The sequence below is a fragment of the Microtus pennsylvanicus genome, chromosome 5 (assembly GCF_037038515.1).
Source record: "Microtus pennsylvanicus isolate mMicPen1 chromosome 5, mMicPen1.hap1, whole genome shotgun sequence".
Classification (NCBI taxonomy): Eukaryota; Metazoa; Chordata; class Mammalia; order Rodentia; family Cricetidae; genus Microtus; species Microtus pennsylvanicus.
Genome location: NC_134583.1, coordinates 108,964,410 through 108,976,827, shown reverse-complemented (window position 1 = coordinate 108,976,827; position 12,418 = coordinate 108,964,410). Strand labels below are relative to the sequence as shown.

At 40.7% G+C, this 12,418-nt stretch overlaps 1 protein-coding gene across 3 annotated transcripts in view; it reads left to right on the top strand.

Annotated features, from left to right (window-relative positions):
• Positions 1 to 12,418, top strand: part of Spata6l (spermatogenesis associated 6 like) — a 41,390-nt gene that overhangs the window by 14,098 nt on the left and 14,874 nt on the right. For all 3 annotated transcript variants that reach the window (XM_075973792.1, XM_075973791.1, XM_075973790.1), the window contains exons 3-4: positions 2,563 to 2,611; positions 5,451 to 5,492. Coding sequence is in view for 2 of the 3 variants with exons in the window: in XM_075973791.1 (XP_075829906.1) it covers positions 2,563 to 2,611; positions 5,451 to 5,492 (91 nt within the window). In the remaining variant the exon portion in view is untranslated. The remainder of the gene's footprint in view (positions 1 to 2,562; positions 2,612 to 5,450; positions 5,493 to 12,418) is intronic.

Sequence of the window (12,418 nt, the reverse complement as noted above, 5' to 3'; positions counted from 1 at the left end):
AAAAAAATACAGCCAAACCCTAGTCAGGGCTTCTCATTACACTATGCTGGAGAATATTCATTCTGTTTCATTAATCTGTAACCACCAACTGTCCCCTCAGGTTTTGGATTTGGAGATGAAATCGGAGTTATCTTTAGTAAGCCTAATGATTTTGCCCCGACAGTGTCACTGAGGGGGGGAAGGGTTGGGGGCCCAGGGAAGGCACCACATCGCCTTCAAAGGCCCGGAAGATGGTGCCCAGAAACCCGCCTATCTCTTTTGACCCAAAGATGGGAGAAAATATGAAGATTATCTGAGCATTTTTTTAAAAGTACAGCCTATTCACTTAAAAATATGTCAAGCTGGTTGGGCAAAAGAGCAAATGGTTATTTTCCTCTGATAATGCAGCTGGAACCCAGACAGTCCTTCTGGCCACGTGTGGGCCATGGGCATGATGTAGAGTAGATGCTGACAGTGTTTTCCTTCCCAACATTTTCTCCTCTTCCCAGTTTCGGTAGACCTGTAGGACATTTCTAAGATACAGCAGTAAGAATCTCATAGATAGAAAATTGTGAAAGCACAGAACAACACATCCATCAGTCACCTTGGGGACTTTCCTAGTCCAATCTCATTTGTTTTTCAAAAGGAGAATAGAATGTCTGAGACTCAGACTTTAGATGCTTCTCTGCTGCTGTGTAGAAGCGCTGTTGTCTTGAGATTACTAGTGAGACATACCTCAGGACCATTTTTTCCTTTTTCTGAAACCAAGTGGTTTAGGTTCATATTCTAGTTTCTTCTAGTTCCAGGTTTCGTGCGCTGTTTCATTCTTTAGCTGAAAATACTTTTATAGCAAGTAGCAAAAGCATTTTCTTTCCCCACAGCCTCTTTGCATGACTTAAATTTGAATATTTAAAAGCATCTGGGTAAACAAATTCTTCATAAAAGTTTATAAGCCATTGTATTTGAATGGACCAAGCTGCCCCACCAAGCGCCCCACGATCACACATGAGAAAACCCTTTCATGAGACATATTAGACCCTTAGAGCTGGCATACTGAAGTAACCCGTGGGCAGCAAACTTACTGTGGCAGTACTGGGATCTAGAAGTCAGAGCAGAATGTTGTCGGGGCCCTGGTACTTCCTGAGGCATAAGGGAAGAACATTTCCCTGATTTATAGCACCACAGCTTCAGTATACACCATTTCTTCTCTATAGTTCACAGAGTTAAAAAAAAATTCTGAGCATTAGACCAGAGAGACTCCAGTTCTTTATGTCAAAAGAATATATATGTGTGAGTAGTAAAATAACAGCAGAGTCTTCATGGATGAGAAATATCAGGTGATCTAGGCTCGGTCTGTCCGCTCTAACCAATCAACTGCATTTGCTTTCTCTGCTTTGCATGCCCGAGTAGAAAACTGTGCCCGTTTGTAATTGTGGCTCCTCTGAGCACTGTCTGGTTCATGAATTTCTCTCTGCTCAAGTACATTCATGAATTTGTTTTAGTTTTATTTTTAACTTTAAAAACGTGAATTTTTGTGCTCAAATACTTACTTAAATAAAAAAAATCACATATTAGGTGCTCAACCTACTCCAATATGACATCATTCAAATTTAAACTAAGCGTATCCCTATTGACTGTATTTGGAAATAAGGTTATATTCTGAGATCCTGGGGTTAGATGTCAACCTGTGAATTTTGACAGGGACACAATTCAACTGATAACAGTTGAAATGAAAAGATGGAATTATCGAAATCGTTTAGGCAAAAATAACGTTGTCCACATTTACTTAATAAATGCAAGCAGCAAAACAGTGTCTTCATTTGCCCTTAAAAGAGACCTGACTTTGAAACCTCAGGCAGAATTTTAACCATGCTTATCTTTAAACATCATTTAAGTCAGAAGTCTAAAGGCTAAGTGTACTACTGAAAAGCTACCGAAAATCTCTTGTTTTCAAAAGGTCATTGGAGGCCTGTTCTGTTTCAGTGATGCCTCCAAAGTTTTTATTTCAAGAATGAAATATGCAGACCTGACAGTGTTGAGGTGATATAATAATGTTTTCCTGGGGTTTCCCCACCCCCGGCCACTACTTGGTTAAAATTTCTGTTTGCCTTCCTGTTTAGTATAACCACTTGCATGGGCAGAGGAATCACCTAGCTAACACTAGATAAGTACCTGCTGTGTGCAGGATGCTTTTCTATGCACTCAAGACTCAGGTTGATGCAAGATGTGTTTGCTTGTACAGTAGGTCAAACTGATGGCCATCTAAGCACGTGATAGAGTTAGCTAACTCAAATTTCTTTGTACTTACCATTCAGATAATTTTTTTGTGAGTACTTTATCCCTACAGCGTTTATTTTGTTTGCCTTGATGTTTTTTTTAACCATTCAGATAATTTTAATTCTCCTATGCTACAATCATTTGTTGTACTTTTACCACACACCTCCCAAAAATGTTCCCGTTGAAACCTAAAATATTATATGGCTTGGTTCTCTATATGCTGATTACTTGAAAGAACATAAACTATGGGTTCTAGAAATGCCTTTTACTAAAACCTTGAAAATGTCTCTTCCTTGTTTTCTGTAGGTATTTGAAAATGCAATAGATCCCGGAGCTGTTGCAGAAATTTTGGAAAGTAGGTATTTAAGAGAAAAAAAAAAAGACTCATATTAATTCCCAGGTACAGAATTCTGCCGCTTCTGAAGTGTGATATTTCTGTGTTTCACCAATATTTAAATTTAGGGAGACTCTAGGGTGAAATTTTGTTCATGATTTATTTGTTGTTTGTTTGGCTTTTAGAGAAATAATCTTGCTATGTAGTCTAGACTGGCCTTGAACTCCCACCTGATCCCACTATTCAGGGTCCTGGGATTATAGGCCTATGTCATCACAATAACCTTTAAATTTTAAAATTTATTATTGTTATTTTGTGTGTGTGTGTGCACACGCAAATGTGAATATGGGTATGAGTGTGCCATGTGTACTCAAGACAGTGGACTCTGTTGGTGAGTTGGTTCCCTCCTTTTGTCATGAGTTCTTGAGATGAAACTCAGGTCATTGGGCTTCTGTGCCTTTACTCACTGGGTCATCTCCCACCCATCACATCTGCCTTTTTTTGTCATAAACATTTTTCTCAGTATAGATATGAAACCAGATGTGGTGGCATTTGACTTTAACCTTAGTACTTGGAAGGCAGAGGAAAGAAGATCAGGAGTTCAAGGTTAACTCTGATAATATATCTAGCTTGAGGCTAGCCTGGGCTACCTGAGACGTCGTCTCTAAAACCAGCTCTCCCACCTATCACAGGCGGCAAGGAGGGGAAGGGTATCTCTCCCTCTCCCTCACCTACACTAGCTATGGCAGATGAGGGGCAGGACCTGATTCCCCATTCTCATGCCCTCAGGGCAAGCTCGCCCAGGCCCCTGCAAACAGGATCAACGCTATTGCATTGCCAGGATTAGATGTAGGACCCATTCTTCTGAGAGCTGTTACTGATGAGGGTCAGGGCCAGTTCTCCCTAGTGATGCAGCCAGTAAGGGGTGGGGCCAACTCTGAGTAGCCCTACCCTCTTGGCCTTTGGTGGTAACAGGAGCCATGAACCACAGGGTAACAGGGCCACAGACCCAAACATGGCCCTTGGCAGCAGCCCAGGCCTGTATGTCACCATGGCCCTGGGTATTAAGGAAGCCACCCACCTCGGCTTTCTCCTCACTGCCTTCACCCCTTTAGATCTGCCTCTCTCCACAGGACATGAACTATCCTGTCTCTCTCATACCTACCATGTGTTTGCTCACCATGGTAGAGCCTGACCCAGCATCTTGCTTCCTCAGGCAGGCTGCCCCAGAGAGGTGTGTGGGTCTCCTTCTGATCAGTTGTAATGTGCTTTAACTATCGTGTGTGTGTGTGTGTGTGTGTGTGTGTGTGTGTGTGGCTTCCATTTGAATAGTTCAGTGAAGAATGTCACTGAAATTTTGATGGTAATTGAGCTGAATCAGTAGATCACATTTTCTTACAGTAATTTTTTTTATATCCTGTCAATCCATGTGAGCATGGGTGGTTTTTTCATCTTCTGGTTTCTTCAGTTTTTCCTGGTATTTACAATCTGTTATTATTAGTATATGTGTGTGATACATGTATGTGCACATGACAGTGTGTGTGCATGCATGCGCTATGTTAGTGTGGGTATGTATGTAAAACTTAAAGGATAACTTTAGGAGTTTTTTATCTGCTGCTTCTGTGGGTTCTGGGGATTTGTCACCAGGTTTGAGTGACACGTGCTTTAATCTGCTGAGTCATCCCTCCTGGCCCAAGATTTAAATTTCAGTCATGTCTTTATAGATAGTACCGATAGCCTCTTTAAAAATAGTTAAATCTCAACCTCACAGAAGAGAAAGTGGGAAGTACTTGAATGCATTGGCACAGGAGACCGCTTCCTAAATATAACCCCAGTAGCATAGACACTGAGAGAAAAAATTAATAAATGGGACTTCCTGAAACTGAAAAGCTTCTGTAAAAATATATAAATCTCATAGAAGCATAGTAAGATACATTTTTATGACATATCTGTATGGTCAGACAGCATGGTTTTTAGGCACGCTGAACTTTTTCATTAATGGGTAACTTGGCTTTTCAAGCTTAAAATGAAAAGTGTGTTGCTATTTTAGTACTCTATGAATGTAAATGCTTTTATTTATGTTTTTCTGTGTGCCACGTGTGTGCATAGGTGCCCACAAAGGCTGGAAAGGGGATTCGATCTTGTGGAGCTGGAGTTAGAGGCAGTCTTTAGCCGCCTGACATAGGTGCTGGGAATAGAACTTGTGTCCTCTGCAAGAGCTGTGTGCTCTCTTGACTCTGAGCCTTCTTTCCAGCTCTGAATACACCTTCAAGAGACAAGATATACTATACTTTCCAGGAAGTAAAAAGCTAATTTTGGAGCATGCTCGTCTTTTCTCCACCCCCTCATTTTATGAAAATCTGTTTCATTGTTGCTGTGGCACTTAATTTAAATTATAGTTGTTCTTTGATGCCTGGGACAATGGTTCCAGGACCTCCCACACATACCAAAGTACATTAGTGCCCAAGGACCGTAAGTAAAATGATGTAGAATTTGCTTGTAACCTATGCATGAATATGTGTAGGTGCACGTATGCATGTGTGTGTATCTCACATAATTTGGATTATCTCTGTATTGTATACTGTAATGTTGTATGAACGTGGTGTTCTGCATTGTTCAGAGAATAAAGAGAAAAAAGTGCGCGTTAGTACAGATGCGAGCACTTTGTAAATGTTTTCTGTTTATAGTTGGTTAAAAGATAGAAACTGTACATAGGGAGCCTGTGGATATAGAGGGTCAATACTGTTGTTATCAGAGTGTAAATGAGATACAATAGTTTTAGTTTAGCATATATTAAGAAACAGGCAAATTTTCTGAAATATTAAAATCTCATGTTTTTTTTCTCTTTTTTCTTTTTTAGGCTTCCTAACCAGGTTTGAATTGGTACAGCTAGTGTCTCCAGGTAATATGCCTGTAAACATAGAAGTAAACATATTCTTAAACTAACAATTCACTTTGAAGTATTTTAACATGAAAGGAGGACAGGCTTTTAGTGTTCTTTTTTAGTCATTTCTAATGATCTACTCTATACCATCATCGTTGATAGGTATAAAGAGTTTCTAATTTACATGTGTGTATGAATGTGTGTGTTTCTGAGGACTGAACCCAGGCCATCATACATATTAGGTAAGCATTGTACCATTGAGCTATACTCTTAGTCTTTTAGAAAATGGTTTTAATTTTGAGACAAAGTCTCATTGAATCACTTAGGCTAACTATGAGCTCATAACCTTCCTGCCTCGGTCTCCTGAGTAGCTGGGATTTCAAGCATGCACTCTCGTCCAGCTACTTGTGTGTCTTCATAGACTATGAACAATGTGATTATATTGTATTTTGGGCTTTTTTTCTTAACCTTGTTACCAGAATTGATGTATTTGTCATTTTTAATAGCTATCTATTTCCATAGTATTATTATCCTTAATTGTTATATTTTCTTTGTCTTTCATATAACCATGAAAATTCTTTTTCTTTCTTAATATATTCACAGAGTAGAATTCCCAGACTGAACTGTGCCTTGTGAGCCTGGGACAAACTGGTTCCCAGTGGAATATGCCTGCTCCTCATATCTTGGCTAAGCTGGGCATTATCATTTGAATTTATTACTTTTGAATTGTACATTAGTTTTGATATATTATACCATATTTTTATGATCCCCTCTTTTAGATATGATGTGTAATCCTAAATTTAAATTTTCCTTCTTCAAAGTTTCAATTTTTCCCATAGTATGATTTGTTTTTTCCTTCTGGTCATTGTTCTTGATTACCTACAGAATGAGGTCTGGATGTGTAGTGATATTTCATTTGTATTTTAATAAATAAAGCTTGCCTGAAGATCAGAAAGTAAAGCAGCCACTTTAGTCAGCCTGTATAGACCAGCAGTGGTGGCACACTCCTTTAATCCCAGTCACCACACTAGTTAGCTGTAGAGGCCAGGCATTGGTGGTGCACGCCTTTAATCCCAGTCACCACACTAGTTAGCTATAGAGGCCAGGCATTGGTGGTGCACGCCTTTAATCCCAGTAACCACACTAGTTAGCTATAGAGGCCAGGCAGTGGTGGTGCACGCCTTTAATCCCAGTAACCACACTAGTTAGCTGTAGAGGCCAGGCATTGGTGGTGCACGCCTTTAATCCCAGTAACCACACTAGTTAGCTGTAGAGGCCAGGCATTGGTGGTGCATGCCTTTAATCCCAGTAACCACACTAGTTAGCTGTAGAGGCCAGGCATTGGTGGTGCATGCCTTTAATCCCAGTAACCACACTAGTTAGCTGTAGAGGCCAGGCATTGGTGGTGCACGCCTTTAATCCCAGTAACCACACTAGTTGGCTATAGAGGCCAGGCAGTGGTGGTGCGTGCCTTTAATCCCAGCACTAGAGAGGAAAATAGAATGGGAGAGACAGCTCTCAGTCTCTTTCTCAGGATTCCTGGAGGCAGGATCACCATTTTCATCTGAGGAAGAAGTAAGAGCCGGTGGCCGGCTGCTTTCCTTTTCTGATGTTCAGGTTGAACCCCAATATCTGTCTCTAGGTTTTTATTATTTGTGCTATATGACGAAAGCACTTCCTTTTTCTATGAATTTATATTTTTATTGAAGTCTTAGATCAGTTAAGATAAGAATGAATGTATTTCTCATTTTCCTTGTGCCATTTTGATGTTTTCTCAAGTGATCTTACTTTTTTTCCTGTGAGAATTACTGAGAAAAGAGTACTGACCTGGATAGAAGATGTCTCAGCTAAAGCTGGGGGAGGGGAGACTGTGAATGAGTAGAGGATTTTTATGAAGGTTGTGGATCTACCCATAATTGGATACCTGGGGCAGGTAAGGGGTCCAAGAGAGGGTGTAGAGCTAGGCACATGCTCCTTGGTTCCTTAGCAAAAGTAGCCCTGGAAACAGGTAAGAACTCTAGGCTCTGAGAATATAGGGGCGGACCCTCAAATTATTGCAGTGTGAATCTAGTGATAGACAATTGGCTATTACGGTATGATCTAGGGATAGGCACTCAAATATTTTGGTCTGAATCTATAGATAGATGTTTGACTGTTATCGCGTGAATGTAGGGATAAATGCTCTGAACATGGACACAGATGTTGCAGTCTGAATCTAGGTATAGTCATTAAGATACTAGTGTGAATCCAGAGAAAAATTCTTAAATTTGTTGTGTGAATACATTGATGGGCACGCAAATGTTACCTTCTAAATCTAGGGACAAGCATCTGAATGTTACGGTGTCAGCCTAGGGATAAACAAGACACTCAGATACTACAGTGTTAATTTGTAGACTATGGTGTGAATCTAGGGATAGATTCTTAAATATTGTAGTATGAGTCTATCCATTCAGGAATTACTTGTTTTGGTAGACAATACAGAGAAATGCCTCCTATCTGCTATTCAGAAGTTCTCACTGAATGGCTTTTTTTTTTTTTAGACAAAAAAATATGACAAACTAAAACCAGGCCATTGAGGTTTTTTCCATAACTTTTTTTCTTATTTGACCCAATTTTATGTTCAAACATACATCCCTGTGAAATGGCGAGTTAGATTTTATGTTAACAGAATAGGAGCATGCTTATTTTGGTCTTACTTAATTTTGTACTATTTAAAATAAAAACACTCAATATAAAACCACCCAATGCAAAAATTTCAACTAAGACATGATTATATAGACTAAAACTAAAAAGAACCCATTCATTAGCAATTCTTGACAGATACTTTAATTGGCAATTTGCTGTGGATTTTTTTAGACTTTAAAAAATGTACTAATATATGATGTATTGGCATGTATGCTTAACTTTAAAGTAACACACACAGCACCTATATCTAATTATCTGTCCTATACATAGAATAGTGTGTGTAAATATATTGAATATAAATGTTTGTAATGTACTTTTTAGAATTTATGTGTTAAAACATTATTGCCATTTTTTTTTTAGTCAAGCCCATGGTGGCTTTGAACCTGTGATCCTCCTGTCTCACCCTGCTGAGTGCTAAGATTTACAAGTCTTTCATGTGACCACTTATCTGTCTGTGAGGTTATAAGAATAGTTGCTTGGACATGAAGACTGGGGGATATTCAGACTGATAGCATGCGTACTGTTTATAACTCCCAAGTTAACCGTATGCAGAATGGGAGCCTTGTTGTGCGTGCTGGCTTTTTGTCCACAGCCCTCCAATTTCAGACTGTGATTTCAGTGGCACGCAATTTAAATGACTGAAAACAGCAATTTCACTCAGTGTCAGGTACTGTGCATATTAATCAGTTAATTACTTCAGCACGGCATATGCCAGCAGCCGTGGTTCTTGGTACTAACTAGGTAAAATAAATTCGCTTAAAGTCTCATGTAGGGTCGTATGGGCCATTTTTGAATTCTTAGACACTAGTTCTTTTACTAGCCAATCAGCCAATAATCCATTACCTCTTTGTTTTGCTGTAGATACTGTATTTTTTTTGTTTTGTTTTGTTTGTTTTTGTTTTTGGAGGCCAGATTTCTCTTGTAGCCCTGGCTGTTCTGGAACTAGCTGTACACTGTAGGCTGGGCTGGTCTTGAACTCACAGAGTCACTTGCCTCTGCCTCCCAAGTGCTGGGATTAAAGGTGTGCACCACCCACTGCCCAGCTTAGACAGTGTATTCTTGTGTGATAGTTTTTGCAGCATCTTCAGACACACAGGCAGAGGGCGTTTGACTATCAGATCAGGGACACAGTAGTGATGCTCAGATCTGTTTGTAGCTTACTGGAGTGACTAAAGAGACGCAGTGACTTTGCTCTCAATCAATGGAGACCGTCTCCGGCTGTTGTTTACAAAGGTGTGAGAAAGTGACAGACACAGGGGGGCAGTGTAATACTGTCTGACCGTGAGCTTGGTGCTTGCTTTTTATTAAGCTCCTAAGCTAATGCGTTCTCTTTGGCAGATCATACCTAGTCAGTATAACTGTACTGTAAACCCCTCTTTCCTGGGCACCTGTGTGCTTAGTCAGAGCTCAGTTTTCCACCGTGGTTAGTAATGGTCACTAGAAGGCAGCAAGGGAAGATGACCTGCAGACATGGCTTTGAGTTCCTCCTTTGCCACGTGGCACAATGACAACAGATTGGTTAAACCCTCGGTCTCTCAGAGAGCCCAGTGAGCGTCTCTGCCTGGAAGCATGGTGTTCACTGTGGTATGCTCTAGAAACGCAAGATGGTTTTCAAACTGGTGCTGTTACTACATTTCTTATAGTCTCATTCGTTTCCTTCTGAGGAAGAAGTTATTCACTGATGGCATCGATGACGTCACTGTCTAAGTCACCAGCCCATTGAGAACACCGAGGGCTTTCAGCCACTTTACTTGGCCTATAGGATTAGGAAGTCAGAGCCCTGACATTACTTATTGCCTCGGCTCCGAAACATCTCAGTGTGTGCTGATGTTTCCATGTTGGCTATGATTTGGGTTACTAAAAAATGATCAAACTCGGGAGACAGCTTCAAGACACTTGCTTGCTTTCTCACTAGTTTTTCTAACCCCCTTTCAGTCTTACCTTAGTTCCTTTTCCGCTGTAATAAAATCTCTAACAAAAGCAACCCAGGAAGTAATGACTGTTACAGGTCATCGCTGAAGGGAAGTCACAGGGTCAGCTGGTCACATTGCATCTATAGTCAAGAAGCAGAGGGTGATAAATGTTTGTGTTCAACTTGATTTCCTCTTTTTATATAGTTCAGTATCCCAGCCCAGGGACTGGTGCCACCCACCGCAGACTAGGCCTTTCCACATGGATTAGCCCAATCCAGATAACACCCTATGCATGCCCAGACATTAGTCTCCCATATAATTCTGTGTCTCAGTAAACTGACAATGAAGATTAACCATCACAACTCCCCTCCAGTCAACTTGATACACAAACACATCACTTAAAAAGAAGTTTGTTTATGTATCTTATGGATATGAGTGCTTTATCTGCATATATGTCTATACAACAGAAGAGGGCATTGAATCCCATTGTAGATGGTTGAGAGCCACCGTGGGGTTGCTGGGAATTGAGCTCAGGATCTCAAGAAGAGCAGAGGAAGCAGCGCTCTTAACCACTGAGCTATCTCTCCAGTTCTCCAAAGGCATCACTTAAAAAAACTATTTTTGTACATATTTATCTGTGTAAATATAGGCTATGGGTGTGTGCGTGGGTACTTGTGAAGGCTAGAAGATGGTCTTATCCTCTCGAGCTGGAGTTATAGGAGGTTGTGAGACATCTAACATTAGTACTGGGAATTAAACTGGGGTCCTCTGGAAAAGTAGGAAGCCATTTTAACCACTGAGTCTCTTCAGGTCCACCCCAAAATACTACTTTGAATCATAATCTTCCATCCCTTGTCTCCAAAGTCTCAAGTTCATCTCAGAATGCAACACAATCTGTCTTCAAAAGTTCCCTTGGTCTTTAATAGTTCCAGTACTTTAAAAGTCCAAAGTATATGTTTGAGACGCAAGGCAATCTCTTAACTATCAGTCCCTATAAAATAATAAAAACCCTGTACACTTCCAACATAGAATGACATAAAATAAATATTCCCATTCCAAAAATGAAAGAATCAGAGCATGGGAAGGAACAATCAAAGTCAGACCAAAGTTCAACAGGGAAAACATCAAGCGCTGCAGCTCCATTTCCAGAATCTGGGCACACGATGAAACTGGTTGTGCTCCATCCCTCCAGTTATGCAACCTGTAGGACGCGTAACTTCTCTGCTGGTTTGATTCCACTCCATGCCCACAGACACCCTGGATGGATATCCTACAGTCACGACCTCTCCAGTGTCCTGGGATCTGCACTGGAGCCTGGTTTACCTTCACAGCTTGATCCAGTGGCCTCTCAAGGCCTCCTTGCAAGGGACTCTGATCCCAGAACACATTTGCTGGTCTCAGTTACTCTCAGAAACTATGGAACAAAATATCATGACACCTTCAGCCCTGCATCTTTCATGACTCTAAAACCATGTCATGTGGATGACTTTTCCAAGTATTAGAGCCAGCTCAAGATGAAACCTGGCTCCCTTGGACTAAAGCTGTATCAATTTAAATATGGTAACCGTTGGAAACATTCCTCCAGGTAGAAGCCTTCAAGGAGTAAGGAACCTTTTCAGTTTAGGCTTTCTTCCCTCGATATGTCTGCACCTTCACTAGACAAATCTTCTAGTGTGTGGGGTTTTGCCCTTAGGGCACCCTTCCTGTTGTCTCAGTGAAGTGATAACAAGTGCTTTCTCACCGCCAGCCTGAATCTTCCTGTCTTGACATTTTCTCCACAAATCTAATTAGTCCTTAGCTTTAAATACAACTTCACTTCAAGTTCTCAGGATAAGGGCAGAATGAAACTAGCTTCTTGTCCAAAATGTCACATGAGTGACCGTCTTCCAGTTCCAATGTTGTGAGTGCTTCATGAATTGGGCCTCTATTGTTCTCATTTCTTTCAGCATTTTTGTCATCAAAGCTTGCACTATAATGGTCCATTAGGCTATGCATACAGTATTGGAAGACTTTCTAGCCCAAAGTTCCCAATTCTTCTGTATCCATCCTGCAAATTAGCTTCAAATACCCAGGAACCACAGATTAGGTTTATGATATAACAGTCCCACTCTGGTACCAATGCTCTGTCTTACTTTTCTGTTTCTGGGATAATATTCTAACAAAGGCAACCTAAGGAAGGAAGGCAACTGGCCACATTACATTCACAGTCAAGAAGCAAAGGCTGTGTGGTTATTTGGATGAAAATGACCTCCATAGGTTCATAGGAAATGGCGCTAGTTGGAGATGTGGCCTTGTTGGAGGAGGTGTAGCCTTGTTGGAGGAGGTGTGGCCTTGTTGGAGGAGGTG